The 24,418-nt window shown below is 30.5% G+C and overlaps 1 protein-coding gene and 1 long non-coding RNA gene across 11 annotated transcripts in view; one reads left to right on the top strand and one right to left on the bottom strand.

Annotated features, from left to right (window-relative positions):
- The window catches only part of LOC140673262 (uncharacterized), a 115,952-nt gene that overhangs the window by 4,948 nt on the left and 86,586 nt on the right, over positions 1-24,418 (top strand). The window lies entirely within an intron of this gene.
- The window catches only part of LOC140673240 (neural-cadherin), a 192,860-nt gene that overhangs the window by 97,845 nt on the left and 70,597 nt on the right, over positions 1-24,418 (bottom strand). For all 10 annotated transcript variants that reach the window (XM_072906041.1, XM_072906040.1, XM_072906046.1 and 7 more), the window contains one exon: positions 22,268-22,457. In XM_072906041.1, coding sequence (XP_072762142.1) covers positions 22,268-22,457 — 190 coding nt within the window. The remainder of the gene's footprint in view (positions 1-22,267; positions 22,458-24,418) is intronic.

Raw genomic sequence — 24,418 nt, 5'->3', positions numbered from 1 at the left:
GATGCAAAGTAAATATTTATTGAGAAGAAAAATTGAATAGAACTTGCGTGAAAAAAATTTTTTTTTCTGTGTATATTCTTAGTGTATTGAAATTTTCAGTATACTCAAACATATACGTACCTCTTTGACATTTAGATATAAACGAAAATACACAACATGCATTGCACAGTGCATACATGATATTTTTAGTGCCGTATCGTATTCTACGTATAAATAAAAAAAGATTGCACCCTGTAGGAATACAATTTTTTCACGGAAACTGGAATATCAAAATAGAAGGTAATAGCGAGAATGCTTCATGTTGACACAACTATCGAGGAAATTTCGCGGCAACCACGGAACATAGTTAATCGCGGAATTTCATCCAGCAAAAGTAGTTTTCATCTAAAATTATACACAGTAGCACGCTTATATTTCATCTTTACTTTATAAATTGATGAAATGTTCTCACATCTTGCACAATAAAGTTTCAAATTAAACTGTTGTTATCGAAATTTGCAAATTTTTGCTTTTTACTTTTTACTATTATATCGCAATATTATTAATAAATTATTAACAATTACAATATTACTTTATTAATGATTATGCATATTTAGTTTTAGACAATTGTATATATTATTAAGGGTTATGAAAGAGAATAGACTAAATTTGAGAAAGAATTACATTTTTTGAATTGTTAGTTTGTTTAAAAACTTGACACCTCTATTTTAATGTAATTTATTCAAAATAGCCAAGAATTCTTGATTAATTTCAGTTACTAAAGTAATAATGAGACAGAGCAGTAGCTAAGGTAATACGTCTGAAGCCGTCAGCAAGTTAGCGTTGAAATTCAATAATACTCATATGACAAGCTCGTAGTTACTGATATTAATAATGGGAGGAGTTTAACTGAAGACTAATATAATTCATTATGTCGACGCGTTTTGAATATGTAAATTCCCTATCGTGCTATCAAATTAGGAATTATATAATGTCGTGTACGAATTAATACATCATAGTGATAATGATTATTTCGTGTTGGATGCAACTATTTTTTATTATTTCTGAAATAATATTTGTATTTTATATAATGATCCGAATTTACTTTACTCTGACATTTATTATTTTGCCAGAGTTACTCGACACAAATTAATTTTTCAACTAAGAAAAACATTTAAACAATAAGTTAAATAACAAGTAGCAGTCTTTTAGTTTTACGATTTATTATTTAAAAAATGAGAAATATTTATAAAAGGTATTACTTCTCTAGAATTGAACGATACATCAGCACAAAAATATTTTCTGTCTACGAACTTATGAAAAATACATTTTTACCAATGTAACCGAATACTAACAAGATTTCTACTCACATTTTATCTTTATTAAACCTGGCGCTACATATAAAGCATTTATTAAATGTAAAATTTTATGATTACCAACCTGATTCAGAATATTGAAATCGATATTTTAATAAAAGCCCGGGATCTTATTTTAGTACATAGATTTGATTAAACTCTGAACTTTCAGCAGAATTGTCATTTCTGATATGTACATATATATAAGCGTAAGAAGATAATGGATTCCTTGCGAAAATTAATGCGAGCATAGTTTCTATAGCATTCGTTTTTTACGCATAGAATTTCTTACATAAGTATTGTGAAACTTTAAGCCTGATACTTAAAGTCTGATAAGAAATGCTTAAAAAATTGTCGGCAAATAAAGTGAGACAACGTGAACTTGACGTCTCAGTCCTGTATAAATATATGTATATACATATATATGTTTTTCTTTCTAAATCAAAAACATTAGAAAATGCATGTAATAAAAAATTGATTTTAGAGAAAGTATTAAAAAGTTTCGAAAATATTCTTTTTACTTGGAATTTTGAACAAAAGTATCTGGAAAATTAGAGAATTTTTTTTACAAGATTTGAGTAGACACCCTGATAGTTCTTGTTTCGCGTAATATTCTATCTATAATAATTGATTTTTAATACATCTTTTTGCGCGATTCATAATACATTTTTTTACTTCACAAATATTTTCACAATTTTTGTCTTTAAAAATATTTTTTTTTTTTTTTTTGTGTCAATTAAATGCAAATACATTAAAATATCGACCATGGCGATTAAAGGAAGATTTAATACTTTTTAATTTTGATTGCGAGAAATACATTGTATGTAGACATCTACGAGTCACCATAAAATACGCAAACTGCGGGATGAGACCTTCATGTGAAAGCTACGCAAACTGCAAGTCGATAGTCGATCCTCTATTGTAGTCGCACGTACAACGTATCACGAGTAAAACAAAGAGAGGCGTCCTGGACACCTGTACCATTTTGTACATCCATCCTAGATTACAGGGATCGTTGTCCGCGTTCTACGTTTGTATCAGTTGTGTATTGTACGTGTATTGTAAAAACTTTTGCGAACATCCCTTTTTAACATTCTGTTTGGCTTTGTCGTTATCAATTCAGTCAAATCAATTTTCGCTAGTTTTGTTGATCGCATAACATGATAATATCAATTTGAAAAAACTGTATCGAGACGTCCGCGATCGAAATCAAACATTGCAAATCTGACGCGATACTACGGACAAAAAAGAATTGATTAAAGTATGACACGTACGACATACGGAATATTTCTCATACACTCTTGCACGTGTATACATATAAGTAAATTGTTGCAAACAAAACACCGGTTGCAGGAAATTCTAAATTCTAATTAACGCGGATGAAATTAGATTCGTCATTTTCCCGACGGAGAATTGTACAATTTTACTTAATTAGACGAAATTCAAAAACATTGAAGACAACAACGATTTATGTATGTACATATTTTATGGTGATACCGTGATATCTAAGTAACTTTATTTTTTTTCTTAAGCATCGATATAATATTATGAGTTATTTTATATATTTGAATTTAAAATCGTATGGTAAAATTACCCCAATTTGTTCTACATTTGCAAAAATTTTATAACATTAAACATTTTGTCGAAGAGATTGAAGCAAAATAAGCTTAGTTTCTGAATACATAATAAGTTGTTGTGGAAAAAAATGTTTATTATACATTTACGTGAAAGAAATTTCACAAATCCTCCGATTTCATTTTGCACATATTTGATGGATAAATTATCTAAGCTCGAAGCTTCCACGTTAACTTTCGTTATAAGAGCCGGCAACATGACATGTAATTAGATGTGCCCGTGTATTATGGTTTTCCTGGAAAATTCCAACATAAAACATAGAAATTGATGAGTACAGTATAAAGCCGGGCATTCTCGTGCGCACTTTATTTTATGTCGCGGTTGCGCTTAGTTTTATAGAGAGAGGTGTAGCCCGCATGAACGTTATCGCGTTGAATAAAAGTTAGAGTCTGCATATTTGCTAGGGATGTTTGCCCTTATGTTTTTTACTATTCCATCGACAAATGCTATATTCGTTTGCACAATCAGAGACTATAAAATTAGAATTTTTTATTTAAATCATGTGACATTTTTGAAAAGCGCGTATTTCATACGCATTTCTGCAAGAGAATTGAATAAAAAGTAACAATGTTGGACGTTGTTAGTGTGAAGAAAAATCGCGTTAATTACAAAAGACTATAATTCTCATTTTGGAAACGCATAATTCTAGAAACTACCAGTTTGAAATAGTATCATTTTTATTTATTTAATACATTGTACTTTAAAAATGAAAATCTGTATACAATACAAATTTAAAACTGAAAGGAGTAAAAATAATAGAAACAAAAATGTAGAATTTTTTTACATGGTGCTAAAGTAAAAATTTATCCATTAACTGGATTTGTAGCATGAAAGAGATATGCATGAAATAAAATTTGTCGATGAAAAATGGACTGAATATTTGTTTTACAATAACTTTTAGGCTTATACGGATATATACATATATTTTATTACGTTATTCGCTGCCATCAGATATTTAGTTGGTTCGTTTTAATTTTTTTTAATTTGTCGTTAGATTACAGCTTTTGCATAAAAATTAAATGCGTGTTCGTATTCCTAAATGATCCGTGATTACCAACGAAAACAAATGGAAAGAAAAAAAATGATAAAAAAAAAAATAACGAAAGAATTGTAATTATCCGAAGAAAATAGGTGAGAAATGAAAGTTTGGGAAACAAAAGAAAATGTTAACCCTCTTCATTTTGATTTCGTTGGTGAACAATCGATGACGCCTATTATAAGTTTTGTAACAAAGTTAATGGCTGTCGCGTAATGAGCGACAACTTCGCGTTAAGAAGACCAAAGATGCTTTCAAGAAGTAAATGATAAACGTCATTCTCGCGCAAAGTAAATACGTACACAACGTTGGCGCGTTTGAAAAGTGACAAGAGTGACAGTTCTTTTATGAAAAGTACCACGTTTGTCGGGTTCACGATTATTTTCGAGATGATTATCCGTTTATAATGTTGGCCGCCTCATAATTACATCGTGACATTAATTTGTTTTCCTGATAGGTTAATTACGTTGAGAATTTTCCAGAGCTTCATCACGAACGATTTGATCGAAAATGTAATATCAGTTAATATTATGAAGCATGATGCGCCACCGGGACTATACCGAAAGAGAATACCGCGTAATTGTAATACATCGCAATTACAATATTTCATAGAAAATAACAAAATTATAGAGAACGGTAAAAACGTACGTGTAAATCTCAAACAAATCCACTCTGTAATTACTTTTTAATTGAATCGCGAGCAACGTGCACCGCAGCAATTTATTGACGAATCTCTTATTTAAATATTATTGTTTATCACATTTGTCGCGTATCAGTAAAAAGATTAGCATTGTAAGCCCATTGTAAAAAATATGATGGATGTCGAGAATTATGTCGTTCAACAGAAAAATGAAATGTGGAAATTCCAACATAAATAAAAGTGAACGCAATACTTTAAATTAAAACAAACGCGTTTGTGTATTTTTTTTTAATAAACAGTAAAAGTTGAAAATTTAACACAATTGATAGTTGTGTTTTAATTGCTTTTTAATGATCATATATTATAGTTTGCGATCATATTCATAAATAAAAAGTATATTTTTTAGTGTAAATAAAAAAAATTATCGAAATAGTTACATTTTATTATGTTGTGAATTTTCCTTTAGAAGACGTAAAATTCTTTAGTAATATTGACATTTTTGTAGAAATAGGAAAAATATTCGTACGAAATAGTCTGGTATAAAAAGCAATATCGCAATTTAAAAAACAACTCACATCTATTGGAATTAAGATCTCTCACTCGTGTAATATCAATTCTTTTCGATAGTAAGCCGATCAAGGTGAGTTAGCTTTCATACAATCCAACATCGATATCAACTCACGTCGAAATATACTTTGACGCGAAAGCAATCTTGCTTCAAAATAACTCAAACTGAACGTTAAAGAGAGCATTTTCATCGTACATCATATAAAAGAACGCTTTAATTAATTTTGTTTATTACATTTGAAAAATTTTAGACGTATATAAATTTCAAAGTATTGAGAAAAAAATTCTTAACTTGACTGAATGTACTTGGTTAATTATCGTTTCTTTATAGTTGAAATATTAAGTATTTAAGTCAAATACGTAATATTACGACTATAACGAAACTAAACGCATTTAGTCAAATTAAAACTTTTTTCTCAGTATAGAGCCATTTAAATAAAATTAAATATTCAAATTGGAGAACGAAAATGTAATATTATTTTCTATAATAGAATAATATCTTTCCTTTCTCGCTTCTAAAGATACAATTATTTCACAATAAATATATAAGTACAGAAAATAATAATTATATTTTTTTTTAATTCTTTTTTTTTTTTTTTTTTTGAACTTTCCAATTTCAATAACACGCAAAACATTTTTATTTTACAAATTTTTACCATAGTTTACGAGATTTAAAATTTTATTTTTATTAATACGTTTTAATTATCTTTGATAATGTAATTTTGAAGCTTTTTGTATATTGAAACTAATTAATAATACAAACACTTGAAATATTTTAAATATCTATGTATACTTATGGCTAATCGATATTCATGAATTCTACAAATTCTCCAAAACTACCGTAATATAATATCGCTTAGAATAGACAACACCGAATTTCACTCATACATTTACAGCATTTTCTCTTTTGCAATGTTGCTCAAACGCATTGTAAAAGTACAGGTACCAAAATGAAAGTTCCGCATATTTCCGGGAATTGTTTTAGTCCACGTTATTTTGATGCGGTTCGTCATTGGTGATTTATTGGCACGTGAAATCATCCTTCGGAAACTCCGCAGGCGAAATTCCACGCCTGCGTGATTCTACAGTTTGCCACGCGAACGCACATTCAACGAATGGGCAGCGTGTTAAGCGATATCGTATTACGTGTAACATTCGTGACGAATGAAAGTATGGCAATCGAAATTCAGAGACGCTTGTTCTTTCTCCCTTTTTCCGTGTCCCACCAACAGTACATTGAACACAGTTAAATTCACGTCCATCGATCCGGAACTTACGCGACGAATGGACTGCGCTCTTAAAATTTTATTCTACCGCGAGTTGCAGCATAGTAACAGAAATGATATGTTCAGTTCAAAGAAAATCGTTCAAAAAATGACCCGATAAAGTTATTCGAAATGGATATTGCAAAAGTTACATAGTATTTATTTTTGTAATATTAAAGTTCTTTAAATGTCGATAGTGCGACGTCGAATTGTGATGCCAGAAGCGAGAAGTTGCAAAACATTTTTTTTTTTTCGATAACGTGAAAAAATATTTTAAAATTTTTTACGATTTGTGCTTGATATGTAAAAAAAGAGGTTTATAAAATCTATAACGAATATATTCGGACGAATAGAAAATTAATAGAAATGGATATCTTAATACATCAATTATATAGATCGACTTTTGCAACTTTTAAAATAAATGACTCTCTTGATAAAGATTCATTAAATCTTCGTTGTTTGTTCTTCCGATCCATTGGCCGGTATACGACTATTTATCTCGAATCCCGACGCTGTCAAAATCCAAATCCGTGTTACCGATGCGATCGTTTTAACGCGTATGTTGCCGGCAATAACCATCGTAGTTCCGCCTATGACGCGACCACAGGCGAACCACTATCGCCGAAAGCGATAACAGTGGCGTAGGAAATCGAGGAAAATCGAAAGGAACACAAATGGCGCCAGAAATCAGAATTCAGAGAACGTTCCCTTTGGCGACTGGCCCGAGCTCGATTTGGCTCGACCTGGCCCTTGAAGTCGCCCTTCCGCCCCTGCGAGCTCGCTCTGTCGCCACATTGCGCCCAGATAAACACGAGATTGTACGCCCCCGCTTTGAAACTTTCCCGGGTAAGTTTGCCAGCCGCCGGGGTCGGCGAACCAGAAGCGAGCCGAGCCAGTCGCCTCTGTGCCGTGGTCAGAGATTGCATCGGACAGAATCGATATCCTGGCGGAAGTGCGCCGCGAGATTGCTGAAACGTTCCTAATTGAACAGCTTATTTCGAAAGTAGATCTAGATCATTGCGCATTTTAATTTCAAGACCACCATGTGATTACTATTTTATTTTCTCGCAAAGAGATTTTTTATATATATGGTATTACGTTTTTTAATATTTAATACATTCATATACAATATATATATATATATATATATATATATATATATATATATATATATATATTTTAAATATTTATAAATATTTATAAATATTTTAAATATTAATTATTAAATATTTAATACATTTCAATATTTAATATATTTTAATATTAAATACTAACTATATTTTTTTCAACAATACCAACGTGTCAATATTTGAGATAAAAACGTTCCATCTAAATACATAATTAAAGTATTTATTTTTATGAATGTAACATAACTTTTATTTTATAAATAGTTTCGACAAATTTTAACTTATTTAGTGTGAACTTGTATGTTTTATAATTCTCAGTGATTTGAAAATGCCGCAGCAAATTTAGGTGTAATTTCAAAAGAACGCGACAATTTGAATTAAATTTGTAGGAAATTGTGGATATTTCAAATGAATTAAAATTCTTCTGACTTTGAAAGTATGTTTAGGAAGGACTGTTACAATAACGAAAGTTTCCATCAACATAGATAATGGAAATGCTTCCTTCCCCCTCTATATTCGAAATGTAAATTTCTCATGTAGAGATATTAGAAGCAAAGCCATCTAGTATAAACTATCCGATGTAACGTGTCCAACACGTTGATAATAATCTCATAATATATACAATATATACATATCTGCTACAAATAATCCGGGAAGGGAACATTTCTGACCCAATGTTTACAGGAACTTTTGTTGTTCTTGCTTGGTCTCTCAAACAGTATCTCAAAGTTTGAAACGGGAATTTTGATTTATCTTACGTAAGATAATCTAAAACGTATAACAATTTGCTACTTTCGTATGTTATTGCACTTTACAAACATTTTGTCTAATCAAAATGACAATAAAATAATAATACTTGGTGTAAATAGACAATAATTAATTAAAAACTTGCGTTAGCTCAATGTAATGTACTGTTAATTTACACATTTCTCTTTGCGTCAATTTGTTCAGTTTATAATTTATTCTTTATAAATTAAGTCAGATTTAGTGTGTTACTGTGACGCAACTGGTTTCTAGTTCGATCCTAACCAAATCTTGGCTAACACTCAATTTCTCGCACAATTCTAATCGACGCCAAATCGAAGTCTCAGGAACTAAATCTAATATCGATCAAGTTCTAAATCCTTAAATAGCTTGAAATTCCGTACCATATTAGCTCAAATCGACGCCTAACTCATGTAAAGCGAATCTATTTTACAATGCAAATCGATTCTTTCTAGATTTTACAACCGTAAGCTATTTTAATAGAACTCCAATTTAAATCCGATTATTTGCTGACATAACGCGAAATTTAGGTTAATTCCATCGTAAGCGGGAATAATTCCACCGCAAGGTAGTCTTCAGCTCAGCAAATCGAAAGTTATTGAAATTGTTATTCTTTACGACGCATGCAAAATGAAAATTTTGTTAGAAAATACGGTATAAAGTCTACATTGCTTACGTTATTTTTCGTCAATTTTTTGGTGAACTTTTTTAAATCTTACGGAAAAATTAAATATTATTTTTATGCATAACTTTTTGATTTTTTTCCTTATAATTTCTGCACTTTTTATATTAAACATTTTAATAAAATTAAATCTTGATTCGAAATTCTACGTAAATGTATATTGTAAGATTATCGTTTTACGTGAATCTTAAAAGTCAGAAAAAAAGAGAATAAAAATAACGATACATATAAAAGGAAAAAACAATTTTTCTTATAAAGATTAGTTACCCTAAACGCGACTGATAGTGATTTACGATTCCGTGCAATATGGCTTTCCTGTTGATACGTTTTGATGTATATCACACACGTACCCAATTTTGCAAGAATCCCAGCCGCTCTTTTTTCAACGGTTTGGATGGTTTGGGTGTAATCAATTATCTCTACCGACGAGTGTAAACTCTCTCTCTCTCTCTCTCTCTCTCTCTCTCTCTCTCTCTCTCTCTCTCTCTCTCTCTCTCTCTAATACAAACAGCAGAATATGTGTCCATGTGAGCTATACATGTCAATCGAAAGGACTGTACAGAACGACATCGATGCTTGTTAAAATGGTTCACATTCAGTCCAAGAAATTATAAAAGTAATTAAAAAAGAATTCTATATGTAAGTTGTAAATAATGAAAGAATGAAAAATATGTGCAAATTATTTTTGTTCTTTCCTCTTTTCAATTATATACGTTAACATATGCTTTTTTTGTTCATAATAATAACATTATATTAAAAAGTTCTAAATTAATTTTTCTTCATTTTTAAATCAATAACACATATTGTGTTTTTTAATCTTAAAATTGCCTTTTATTTTCTTTTTACTTTTCCTATGAAAATTTCATATTGATTATATGTTGAGTTTATTTTATTATGAAATTGGCTTGAAATAGATTTTTTTGTAATTATTCAGACCACGGATATGGCGATGTAGTTCATCTCACATACATTATTATGTATTTCTATGTAATAACAAGAAGAGAAAAGATTTATATATATTTTTTATTTCAAGATGTAGCTCACATAAAAGATCACAGTATTTGTTAAAATTGAATTAATATTTTTCTCGTTGACACGGTGCGACATTTCATGTTACAATTAGCTTTTACATACGCGTGTAATCACAATGAAAGTATGCGCGAGAAAGCCGTAGTTATCGATGTTTGAACAAAAGTTGGCAATTAAAATATCCATATATAAAATGTATTTGCGTATAAAGCCATAGAGCTTCCATCATGATTGCGTGTTTTTAATGAGAATTTAAATCACTTGATGAGATTCCCCGACAAAGACGAATATGACATTTTCGCAGAAAAATTTCTGCATCGCGGACTGTGTCATACCGCGAACGCGAGTAGATAGATATGACGAAGGCAATAGAAGTACTTTTATATCGTTTTATCACGCAACACAGTCAAACGGATATAGTTTTAGTATAGACTCCACTACTATGTTAATGGGACTCTATTTCGCGAAGTTCTCTCCATAAAATCCATCTCTGAAATTGTTTCGAAATAAAGAATATATTAAAACGCGAAATAAACATGGTAAAACATTTATCTGATAATTAAATCGAATTTTATTTTAATATTATATATTGTGAAATATTTGTATTATTATGTAGCACATATTATTTTTCTTATTAATATTTTTTTTTAATTTTTTCATTAAAATCTAATTTTAATTTAAATCGAAATATATACTGTAAATAGTAAAACCTGAATATTTTTAATTGATGAGAAAATAGAGCAAATCACATTCAAATTAGTGTAGACTTTGCATGAGAAGTAATCAATAGGTTTTACATAATCACAAGCTAATTAATAAAGTTTAGTTATCAAAGTTATCTGCATTTTAAATTGTCACTGAAATCTAATTATTCTGTCAGTAAATTATTACAACTTTCGGGTAATGCGTTTCTCAAGTTTTTCACATAACTTTGAAATATTTGTTGTGCGACAATTTTAATTTACTTTGAATCTACATTCACAATTAACACAAACTACAATTGTTTTATGAATGGAAACAACATATCTACATAGCTTTGAGACTGTTTTAACTATCGATTTAAAAATACTTGAAAAGATTTCTCATGTTATTTTTTTACGCATGTATTAAAATAAAAAATAATTAAATAATAAAATAAAAAATAATAAAATAAAAAATTCTCTTTACATTGTTTTGAAAATATATTTATGCATTTATTTAAAAAATTTATTATTTTTTGTTGACAAGGCAGTTTTGTGTTTGGCACTTGTTTCCATCTAAAAGATCAGAATAGGGGATAAACTTTTTTCTTCTACAAATCTTTTATATTTCATATTTTGATATTTCTGATTTTTTTGTACTTTGCGGTTTACGTTTTGCGACAATTATATACAAAGTTTTCTTTGCGTGACATACGGATGCATTATCATTTGTACCTATATACATAGATAAAATGTAAAGAAAATTGAATTTTATTTTATGTCTGTAGATTGTAGATAAATCTTTACTACAATTTCTCGAAGAGATGTTTAGTAGTTCTTAGCGTACCTCTTATTCATGAACTATGTATCATAAGACAACGTATAGGTACGCCTGTTATACGCCAGCTCAGCTGTGTCAAGTGAAAACGTATGAATGAATTTCACGCATTATGCTCTTTTAGTTTTTTTTTCTATCAAAATCACAATTTTATAAATATCAACAATTTTACACATAAAAATAGAATAACTTGATAATAATTTGAAATAAATGTGCCACTAGAAAATTGAAACTCTTATTATTATACATTTATATATTTTCAAAAAGCGTAGTATATATTTTTTAATATATGGCAATGTTAATTCAGTGATGCTTTATTATTTTTCGTTATTAATTCAGGGAAAAATGTTTCTTATTTGTATTTTTCTATGTTCTTCCTTTTCTTTAGAAAATGGTATATTGAACAACGTCTAAAATGATAAAAGATATATGAAACTAATTTCAGATAAAAATTAAAGATAAAATTTTACAATATTAAAACATTTTCAAAATGTATTATGAAATGTTCTTAAAAATTTTTACAAAAATATTTTCCATCTTAATTAAATACGTCATATCTATGAAGTATCATATTTAACGAGAGCATTTTTCACTGATGAAGTTTCCGGATAATTAAACAGAACTGTAATTATCGCGGGCATCTGAGCTCGAACTCATAATATCCATCCCAGCAACCGGCGATGGACGATTCATCGTGCGCTCGCAATCTCAATGTTCGCTAATTATTCATAGCGATGGACGAGCTTTGTCGTGTCGAGTTACACCAAAAAAAAAAAAATATAAAGAAAAAACGAGGACAATCCGCGTATACGTGTAAAAAAAGCGATGTAAAGCATCTAGGGTTTCGTTTCAACATTCGCTATATGGAACAACGCGGAACTTGGTGGAATTTCTCGTTCATATTTATCTCCCTCTGTCGTTTTTTATTTTCCCTTCAATCTAAAACCGCCCATTGCTGGCATTCCGTTGCCATTCTGGCAACGAGCAAGAAAGTAAATGAATAAGTTAAGTGTTTTGAATGCTCGCTCCCACGGGAGAAAAAAATGCATGCTTTTCAATCTTTCCAGAAAATCGACCACATTCGACAACGTGATGCGCGCGACATGCATAGTATGTTGGAAATTATAGAACGTATCATTTGTTTCACGTCTCTCTCAACATTTTTTTACATCTGTGACAATTTGCTGCATTCCGTTTATTGTGTTTGCGCGCGCGATTTACCGCAGGTAATTGCAAATGGGTTCTTTCAATGCGAAAACTCGATGCATAAATGGCTCTACAACGCGCCAATGATAAAAATTGCAAAAAAATATACACTTTTATTATAATATTTAGAATTTATGAATCAAATTAATGTTTTATTTAAAAAAGACAAGAATGTAGAATAAGTGGTAAAATTTAATAAAGTTTAATAAATGAAAATAATAGAGAATACAAATCTGTAAAGAGAGAGAGAGAGAGAGAGAGAGAGAGAGAGTTACGCTGTCTGTTTAAAATATTTTTTCCATTTTCACAGTGCTGTCTTAAACAAACATTGTCAGTCACCAGTCAAACATTTAAAACTCATCACATACATGTAGCTTTTTCTGTTATATTATTCTGACACATTATGTCAATTTTTCATGTAAAGCAATTTTATCTCCGCAGTATAACAAATATTGTAAAAATATTAGATTATTTTTATATAACAATGACATTTCTTAATTTTGATGCGTCTATAACAAACTTTGATACAAAATAGAATTCCTATTATTTTCCTAGAGATTTCTTGCAACGAAGCTTTTTATATCCATCTGTATCTTTGATATCAAAATCGCCCAACGAAACAGTAAAAATATGAGAAACCAAGAACGGAATAAAATGCATATCTCCCTTTTTCATCTTCCAACCTTTAAAAAGTGCTCACCAACGAGCACAACTTAAGAATTCTGAAAATTGAATTTTCTGTATATTGAATCATATTTCTCCCCTCTGTACATTCACAGAAACCTACAATTCCCATGTGAAAAGTTTTTTTTTTTTTTTTTTTCTTTTTTTTTCTTTTTGCGGAAACGACGAAATCCTGAAATATAATCTACATTATGTTTATGCGTGCATTTGCATTTGTGAAATAATATATTATGAGTCGAGATGTGCGATGATTAGAGTTTGTAACAATTTTTTTGCTAAACGAGAATATTTTATTAATCTTAACATTACTTGCCCTGAATAAAGATAGAAAATTGTGTAAACTAAAGATGAGATGGTAGTAATTATTGATTCAATTACATATTTTTTTGTTCTAGATAGTAATATTAATTTAAATTATTTATTTATTTAATAATTTAATAATTTGAAAGTTTCGTTCTCTGGATAATTTTCGCATATGATGACAAATTCTATGTATATTAAATATTTTATATATTTTATTACACATTATAAATGTGAAATTATATAATATATATGATAATATAATATTAAAATTTCTTGTATTATACACTATTATATTTTCTATAAATAATCAAAAATTTTAATTAAAGAGAAATATGAATCCAATTAACACAAAATAAATTATTTTATCACGTTTATGTATAAATATATAAAAAGATTTTGCTCAATAAAAGATAGGACTGACTACAAGCTATAATGTCGTGTTCTTTTCCGCGACCTCGCGTGAAATGAGATTTGCAAGGAAGTTAATGGACCGACAATTGTATCTTGCCTATCAGCCTCTAGATGTAGATTCTTCATCTTGAAACGTCACTGATTTCAACTTGGAGTTTCACGCATTTCTCGCATAATGCCTGTCTATGTTCGCGAGAAATCGAGAGATCGCAGACTGCCGAACTGTTTGTGTATGTGTGAGATGAAAGCATTCCCCCAGAAAATTATACCTCGCATCGCGTTATCTCACGGTAGTGTGTGTCAATATCCTGTCAGAGTAACAATTTGCATATTGACATTTTGCTTACACATACATACACATATACACATACGTCATAAGTAAGATTTTCGTAACTGATGCACCGCTGGTTGTCGCTGTCTGTTCTTCGTATGCAGACATTTTCAATTTATGTTTTTCCAACTGACAGATAAAATGATTGTTTGTCTTTATTTCGGAAAGTAAGGGAAATTTTTTTCAAGTAAACTAGAAAATTTATTATGGAAAATTTAATTCCATTGATATATTAATTTACTTGCTGATCAATGTTGTAATTTAGCTATAGATATTTGTCACGACTTTTAAATTATATTTCTGTCAGTCTTGAAAAATTTGATATAAATATTTTTAAGAAACTTTTGCATTGGCTTAATGAAAATGCAAATTAATTAATTAATTTAGATTAAAATATTAAAAATTTGAGAAGTAAATATAAAGATCTCAACTTATAAATAGCGAAGTTTTAAAAATGTTGTTTTTTTAAAATATAATGAATTACCAATAAATTGATAATTAGAAATAATAATAATAGTTTTATAATAGTTGTAATAATTTTTCCGATAATAACTTTCTCCATTTATATTTTTTCAATATGATATCACTTATACATAATACTAAAAATTAATAAACTTTTCAAATATAATAATATTTAAAATAAACTTTGTTGTAAGGAAAATTGAATTTAATGCTAATTTCTATTTGAAAATTAAAGAGCCACGATTAAAGACTACCAAACTCTCTTTATCGAATATGAATAACCAACAAACTCGTCACGAAAATTATCGTTAGCATAAAGAACGGTAAGTACTTTGCAACTCTAGAAAGATAAAGCACCCAAGATATATAATACTGAGGATATTATAAAAGCTCAAAGAGATACTCGCGGACATTATTGATTGCACTCGTACGCCGAGCGCATTCCGTAACATTTCATGCCAAGGGGCAAGAAACTCGCGTTAACCTTCTCCCCGAAAAGAGATGAACGTTCGCGTTTAGCCGAGCAACGCAGTGCGGTGCCGCAGCCGAAACTGCAAATGCAATTTAACGTTACCGTTTGAAGCGTGCATTTGAAGAAAAACACAGAGCAGCGGTGGCTAAAGTTGCGATGCAACTTGGCTCCATCGGACGAGAGGTATGCATATACCGGGCGTGTGTGTTTAGCCGACCCTTTAACCCCGGGCTAAGAAACACCGTCCGAGAAAACTGCGGACCGCGAATGCAACGGGCGTGAAACGCTATCAGTTTTTCTACCTCGCGAGTGAGCGGGCACGTCGACCGCCAAAGCCAGCACTTAAAACCGAGGAAAAATACCAGGGCGCTCTGTTAACACAGGTCAGCACGACAACAAAAATAATCACCGTAAAAACGAACAAAGATCAGAAGACATCTCCGCGCGGCACGTTTGTTATCTTTCTGAAAAATAATCTTGCAATCTAGTGAACATCTTTTATGTTCATCAAAGCTAGAAAAGCAGATTTCCCGAACCTTTGACAGCAGCTGCAGCATCTCTTCGTTTTGTCACATCTGCCGTGCAACATTTTCTTTTTATGTTATGGACATTATTATTTTGCAACTAACATTTTAATGATAATTTTTTTCAACCTCGAGTATATATATATATATATTCTATTATAACAAAGTTGCCTTTTCTAGCTCATAAAAAGCTTTTACTGTTAAATATTTGTAAGATTCTTTAATGACTGTAAATACTGTAAATTTATCTTTATAATTAAACATTTTTTATAAAATATTTTGTGCAAGAAGCACATATTTTAGGAATAAAAAAAGAATATAATTTATGATATTCACAAATTATTCAAAAATTTAAATATTATTGGTTCGACGCAAAAGAGAGAGATTTTCAACGTGTATCGATTGGCTGCCTTGTGTCGAAACCACGCGCGTATATCCATTGATTTCTGAGCTTTATAAGCTATCTACCTTGCTGGTATTATCATTCACAGTGTTACGCGATTAATTACAAACGGCAGTAGGTATACTTGTGCAAGTAGAACAAGTGGTCGTTTGTTCATGGCAGAGAGTACCGACGAATTTTACAATGATTTGACCGTATTATTAATTGCGCGCCGTATTGTTAACGAGCGTGTACCGACGATATAATATGCATGTTCAAGCCCCGAAAACGCCACACCAAGTTCTCAGTTCGGTTTAGCATAATTGTAATTTAACACTTCGCCGCTGCGATGTTACCTAGCATCACGCTCGCACCTGAAATACACATAAAGAAATAACCCCGATCGCTTGCAGAGCGACGTTACTGTTTTAGGTAAACTCGAATTTAACGTTGCCCGTCAGCCTGGATCGTTTTCCCGTGACCGAAATAAACGTTTGCGGAGAGGAAATGCTACGATACACACATTAAACTTGTTATTTACTTAACGAATCCACATATACATGGCTTTGGATAAATGCGAATTGTAGAATGTTAAACATCAAATATTAATGAATTACTTATGAAATAATAAAATATTAAAAAAAAAAATCTCTGAAGAAAAATTGGTGTCGGAAGAAAAAGTTTGTAAAATAAATATTAAATCGAAGACATTGATATTTTCAGAAAAATTTGTGTAATATGACGAAATTTAAATCCATAATTCATAACGTTTGAGAATATATTGGTGCTTGTAAAAATCGTATTAGCGATTTAATCTTCACATACACGAATGCTAAAATCACTGAAATTACTCGTTCTCGAGCGCTGCGTGCACGAAATGTATTTTCCCATCTTTTCCATGTTAATGTTTCTCTTGTAGCTTTTTATACGTGCACGGAGAAAAGCTAGAGTAATATAATCCGTAAGCTTAAAGTCGAACTACTTGCGCCAGAAGTCGTGCTTGGAAATTCACGAGAATACATCCGTTTTCTCTTTAACATCCGACGATGTAATGCAGTTTTGCATAATTGCGATTTAACGCTTCCCATTAAATTCTTTCGTTTGTGCTGCAATATGAATGCACTTTACTATACTTAAATCGCCGTTAATGCGATTCTGGTATTTTGTGTTAATCTTCAATTACAATTTAAACATCACAAAGATGATATAAATTTTAATTGTAGGACGCACATAGACCGGTAAATTAACTTAATTTCCTTAATTTCCGATTCTTGGCGTTTGAATTTCTTAAACGCTTTTTATTGTGAAATTTGTATGACTCTGAATATCTATATCAAAGAAGAATTGTCGAAAAAGAACAGAACACTCTTTACAGACACTTCTTATAAATTTTTCTACGTAACGTGTTTCTGTTATTCATAGAAACATACAAGTACTTTTGAATTTCCATGTTAGATCGTTTCATATTTACACGTGTAAAATACATTGCACGTACCATATGCTAACATTGGAAAGAAAAGGCTTGAATGCAATGTTTATGATTTTCGATACATCTAAACCACAACCGCAAAGTCAACACTTTTCTCTCGAGTGGAAATAGAAGTCAAAACAGGCGAAAGGTACAAAGTACAACTCTGCGACGATATAGTCGCAGAATTTTCGAAGTTGCAGAAAAATTTTGTTCCGATGTGATATCGTACAATACATAGTATAATATACATATAATAGATGTAAAAAAATAATATGATACCAGAAATAATATTACACTTCTAATATTTTTATTTACAAGCTGCATCGATATTCTGTCAAAATATTATATTATACGATAGTTATGGGACACGTGTTGTATTAATGAATTTAAAAAGAGGAGAGAATATAAGTTTAAATGTGCAGAGAAAATGATAAAACAATTCTTCCTTTAAATATAAAAGTACAATAAGTAATCTTGAAAAAAAGGTAGAAGACTATTTTTTACCGTTAAATTTTCAAGGTAAAGAGAAGAAAGAAGCAATATTTTCAAAAATTATATCTTCATCCGATTCTGCCACATTAAAAATTGGTATACTTTTATACCATTCCTTTCTAAGAAGATGCTAAAGTATTATTAAATTTTTAAATTCAATGAGAACACATTTCGATAATCTCAGATTAAATTCTGATGATGAGTTTCAGTCGAGAAATCTGCTTTATCTGACTCTGCAAAATTACTCGTTGTGGTCTCATGATTGTAAAAGGAATCAATGCTGCTAGCATGGAGGCGGCGCACCACATCAAATCAATCATGAATTTATTAGAAATGGGATTGCGTTGTGAAGTACCGAGATTCCAACTTACGTACGCGTACTTTCGTACTTCGACTTTCCACGGGAAAGCCAATAAAGTTCACAACTTTTCCGACAGATGCTCATGAAAATCTTAAAAAGCGATGCGAGAGGCAAATCGAAATACGCTTTCAACAAAGAGTACGAATCATAAAACAGATTTTTTTTTTTTTTTTTTTTTATACGTTTGTTTTAATCCCCGCGATGTAAAGCGACGCTGGGAAATCCATGATCAAGCGCGGCTTAATAATTTCACTAGTGCATGTATTTCGTGTTTAAACAGATCAACATAATCTCTTATGAGCTTAATACTATTATCTTTTTTAAGGTATATTGAATAGGTATCGTGTATAAATTCATTTCGAAAGTAATACGTTTTCAGCTTCAAGTTTTACTAAAATTGTTAAAACGAATTAAATTTCTGTTGAAATTGATAGCATTTTAACGACTTTATTTGCAATTATTTTGCAAATAAAGGAGTATATAAAATACGTATTACGATTCTAAATTTCATATATCAAATATATAACAAATCAAATATATCAAAATTTGCCTTTTATGCTGTTAAGTATATTTATATGCTTATTTAAAGCAAGCAAAATTTCACAAATATTTTATCATTGATTTAAGATTATTTAAAGTACTGTTCTTGATTTTAGAAATTATTAAATAAAATAATAAATTTACACTTTTTAGACTACGGATTTACTGATTTTATATAGAAACTTTATTAAATTTTTGTTACTTAATTGTATATTTATATCACATGTTGTACTTTCTTTGTTTCTCTTTTGTTCTTTTTTTTAAAAAAAAGGAACTCTAAATATTGATTAAATATTAAAACAATTTCTACATAGCCTTTACTGAAAATATAGCCACAGGCGCCTGAGGAAGGTATTCATGATGGTGGATGTTATAAAGCCACTTCCTGATAAGCTAAGCTTTCGAAAGAGACAAGGGAAGACGGTCGAATTCTCTCAATAATTTGGGAGAACGTGAAGTCAAAGTCTGTGAAATAAAGAAGTTTTATCGTCGTATGTAGCTAGAAAAATCCTTACAAGAGCTTCATAAGAAACGTCTAATCTCGCGCACCTCCTGGATCGTACATCTTCGAACGTAATTTTCTCGACAACTAATAGCGAGACGGGTACGAATATCGAATGCGAATCAATCTCATTTACCCGATAGTGCACGCGCTACGTAATGTGTGCATTATAATACAACATGCGATTTAATGCGATTCAATGCGGCGCACAACATTGAACGTAACGATGTTAAGAACTAATTATCTGTTCGAGATTCTTGGATCTAGCTTTTAATTAGGGGAAGTGTACATTATGTTCGGAACAACTCGACGTGGTTAGAACGTTAATTAATCACATATGTACTTAATACGAGTCGATCTGCAAAAAGCAGAGCGCAACTGTGTGAGCACAATGGTAATGCCGATCGATAAATCGGATTCGAAGTTTAAAATTTCATGAAACGTATAACTCTGGCGATAAAACGTATCTATTTCGGAAAAAAAAAAAATTAAAACCTCTATCAAAGAATAACAAATATTTTTTAATGAATATCTTCGAACATTTTTTTGGTAAAAATATCATAAAATATAATATGAAAAATTTTGAATTGTACTAATTTTAGTTTGTGCTGTTAATATATATATTTAAATATCAAACATCTTTATTCTTTATTTAAAGAAAGAAGCATTTAAAAGAAAATTGTTCATCTTTAAATATACAAAGAAAAAGAATCAATACGATATTTAACATGATCTAATCAGAGTAAGAAATAGAGGTATCTCCCTTTATTTTTAAACAATCGGTTACGTGTGCAAGGCTATTAAATAAAGTTTCTCAATTGACGAATAAGATATTGAGAAAAGCGGAATTAATGTTACGACGTGCAACGAACTATAAACAGTCTTTGGGGATTAACGCTCGGCGCAATTAAACTAGTAACCGGACCGCACATTTATTGTCGATTTCGTAATACGGTGGTAATTGCATAAAATTCAAAGTGATTTGTAAATCACTCCAAAAACTCTTCACTATCTTTCTAATTAATCCTTTATCTTATTAATTGGCTAAAATTTAACAGAAAAAATTATGATTGCGGAATATATAAATCATTTGTATTACACAATATAATTAATATTATCCCACAATATTGTGATCTTTTTTCTTTTTTACATATTATGTCATATAAAAAATTTTTATTGATGATATATTGTAAACAACTATTGTCTTGCGCTAAATACTGACAGTTATTATATTCATAACTGTTTTAAATACTGTCTAAGATAAATTTAAAAAGTCCAATCAATTCTTTTTGATTGAAAGTTGCAAGTAATATAGTCATGCAATCAACTAATGCAAGACGCGCACCCACTTCGACATCGTAATTATATTAATGGAACTTCGCACCATAAAGATAATGCAAATCACATGCTGTGTGAAAAAGTCCCAAAGAGCTTTCGTTGGTTGAAGGTGCCTACACAAATTTCCCCAGAGACGACACGCTCATACATTTCCGGATAATATTAAATTCACCGATAATTCGATTATCACTTGACGTGAATCGATAATTCCTTTGTAAAACGCAGAAATTTACACTCATCCGAACCGCTCCTTCTTTATGAAAATAATATAAGAAATTTTGAAACAATTATTGAGTGTAAGTTAAAAGACATTTTTTTTTAGAGAAGAAAATATCTATAATCGTGTAAAGTAGAAAATACAAACTTGCAATTAATATATTTTATATCTAAACTTTTTCGCGGATGTGAATCCGTTAATTTATAAAATTTCAGGATACATGACTTTTTTTCTTGCTGCTGGCGAGCGATAAGCGAACATTCTACCCAAATTTTATATCGTAATTCTGTATGGTCTGCACGCACCCTCCGTATGAATATAAATATTATTCTTCTACAACCCATTATTTACTCGAATTTATAAAATGCGCGAAGCAGAATGTTTTTTGACCCTTTCATATTTCAGACATTTTAGTCACGATTGAAAAACGACAAATACGTTTCTTTCAATCTCTCTTTGGTAATTAATCTTTTCCTGCTGACAATTAATCTTTTCTTGTATTCCAATTGCAAATTTTTTCAGATATGTTTTCGAAACGATGACATACGTAAACTATGACTGTGATGAATTTGCATGACTTTTGATATAAGATTTTCTAAAAAAAAATTCTTTATGATATATATCCGCTATATAAGTCATATCTTTGAATACGGATTTATAACATCAAGAGCTAGAGGTATGAGCTTTTTCCGCTGCGGTACCATTTTATACGGTAATTTTGCACGGTTGACATGCTCTCAGAGAGAGAGAGAGAGAGAGAGAGAGAGAGAGAGAGAGAGAGAGAGAGAGAGAGAGAGAGAGAGAGAGAGAGAGTCGCCCATGAACCTGAATATAAATATATTGCTGCTGCGGTCTATTATTTACCGGAATATTTATAATACGTGTGTGCACACGCACACAGACAGAGAATTACGCATTTTATATGATACGCGCAACGGCAGAGCTTTTAAATAAAATTTTCCGTATCACCTACCTGAATTAGGTTGGCCGTTGCTGTTGGGTCGCGCGGACGGTGCTCCGTCTCTGGCTTCCACCTCGAGGGCGTAAGCGCCCTGCTTTTCGCGATCGAACATTACTTTTGTGAAGATCTCGCCGGTTTCCCTGTTGATCTCGAAATAATCCTTGCCCTCGTTCCTGTCGCTGTTCACCACGTAATATGTGACCTAGATAAACAACACGTGTAAAGTTTATCGACTTCACCTGCGGTATCTCCGCGTACAAAAATAAGTAATAAAGGATTACGAAATCCCGCTGGACATCGGGAGAACAGAAATTATATTTGCTTTATAACTTAACCGAATAATCTTGGTATAGTGCGATCACAAATTACCGAGATTCTTTTATCATATTTAACTTTGTTATGTATAAAACATAGGATAAAGATTTATCAAATCGTAATATAATATTATATGTATTCTCAAGTGTATTTTACTGTCTATATTATATTGTTTTTTTTTTTTTTTTTTTTGTAATAATTATAATAATTTTTCAATGCAATTTGTATATGAAATATATAACTATTTACAACATTTAACGTAAAAAAATTATTAATATTTTTCAAGATATAACTGCCGCTTTATTATCCGGGATATGGTTCAGTCTTCGCGCACTACATTCTGGGCGTACATGACCTTTTTTATAATCCGACTTACTTTACCTTTATTCGCGAAAACTTCCTGTTTTATATTAAAGTGCATGCATGTTTTATATAAAGCACGCGAAACGCATAAAAATCTCCTGGTCTGAGCTTGGGTGATGATGCCGAGAGTGCGAAACTTTCGTGAAGTGATTATCGTGAAGAACAAGAAAATTTGAATGAATATTTCGCAAGAGAAGATTTTGCTTCGATTAGTTCTAGAATTGTTGACGCACTTTGTGCATTCTAATTTCTTTAATGAAACGGCAAACGGCATTACACTGCATTTCAAAGAAAAAGACATATAATAATAGACTAGTTATCTCTCTCTTTCGAACTACTTTACATAATACTTCTTTTTAAATCTTCAATTAAGAAAAAGAACGGAAACAATAGATAAACTCAATTAAGTCGTCATTAAATATTCTTATTACACATTGTCTTTTTGATAAAAACCAAAAATTATTTAATTTATCATGTAGCACATTTTTACTAAAATCCAGATATAAATATTTTACACATTAAGTATTATGATTTAAGCATCTATTATTTAAATTTTTGTCTAAATTAATAATGAGTTTTCAATATAAGTTTGTTTTAATACATTTATGAAGTTTCATTAGTGAAACACACAATTATATAGATTACGAATTGTATTTTCTATGTTATTTATTATTGATTTTTGAAACTTTTGTCTTTTATTGTTGCAAAATATTCTCTTTGCTTTATAATTGTCATTAATGGTACGCATGCAAAAAAGAATGGGCGAAGAAAGAACGAAGAAAAGGCGATATCGAATTTGGTATAATGCGATTACAACGCTTGGCTATATGTTGAATTAGTCGACCATTTTCATCGTGTCCCTTTTGTCTCGAGATTGCGCGCATTTCCGTTCTATGTTCGCGACTAGCACGTGCAAATGGAATGTGCATATATTTGACAGATCTCTCGTGCGCGCGAAACACTTTGCACGTTTTCTTGCGAGATTTAAAGTGCCGCGCGTATCTCACAAGTTACTTAATCGACAAATTTCCAGTGGAAATTTCGCGATGTTTCACGAATTATGCTTTCGTTTGCTGCAGAACAGTTTTTTTTTTTTTTTTTTTTTTTTACCAGCGTTTACGCCATTTTCACGAAGCTGTTTGTTAAGGAATGGTCTTATTTCTGTTTAATGTAAAAAAGATTAAAGTTTACCCTGCAGCAGTAAAGTGTTTACGAGATTTTTCTCATTTTAAACAATTTTTTTCCGCTTCTCTTGAAGGGGTCAATGTTGTTATAATTACATAAATGCTTTGTGAAATATAATATATATATATATATATATAAACTTTAGATATAATATTTAATCAATTGTCTTAAAAACACTATTACTGAAATAAAAGATTTATGCAGTAAATTGAAAAAATTATAAATTTGTTTTTGAAATTGAATGAAATTACTGTTGTGTAATAATTTCAGTAAAAATTAAAAAATTTCTTTCTGATCTTA

This window comes from Anoplolepis gracilipes, chromosome 14, assembly GCF_047496725.1.
Source record: "Anoplolepis gracilipes chromosome 14, ASM4749672v1, whole genome shotgun sequence".
Classification (NCBI taxonomy): domain Eukaryota; kingdom Metazoa; phylum Arthropoda; class Insecta; order Hymenoptera; family Formicidae; genus Anoplolepis; species Anoplolepis gracilipes.
The sequence above is the reverse complement of the archived record's forward strand: the minus strand, read 5'-3'. Positions and strand labels throughout refer to the sequence as shown.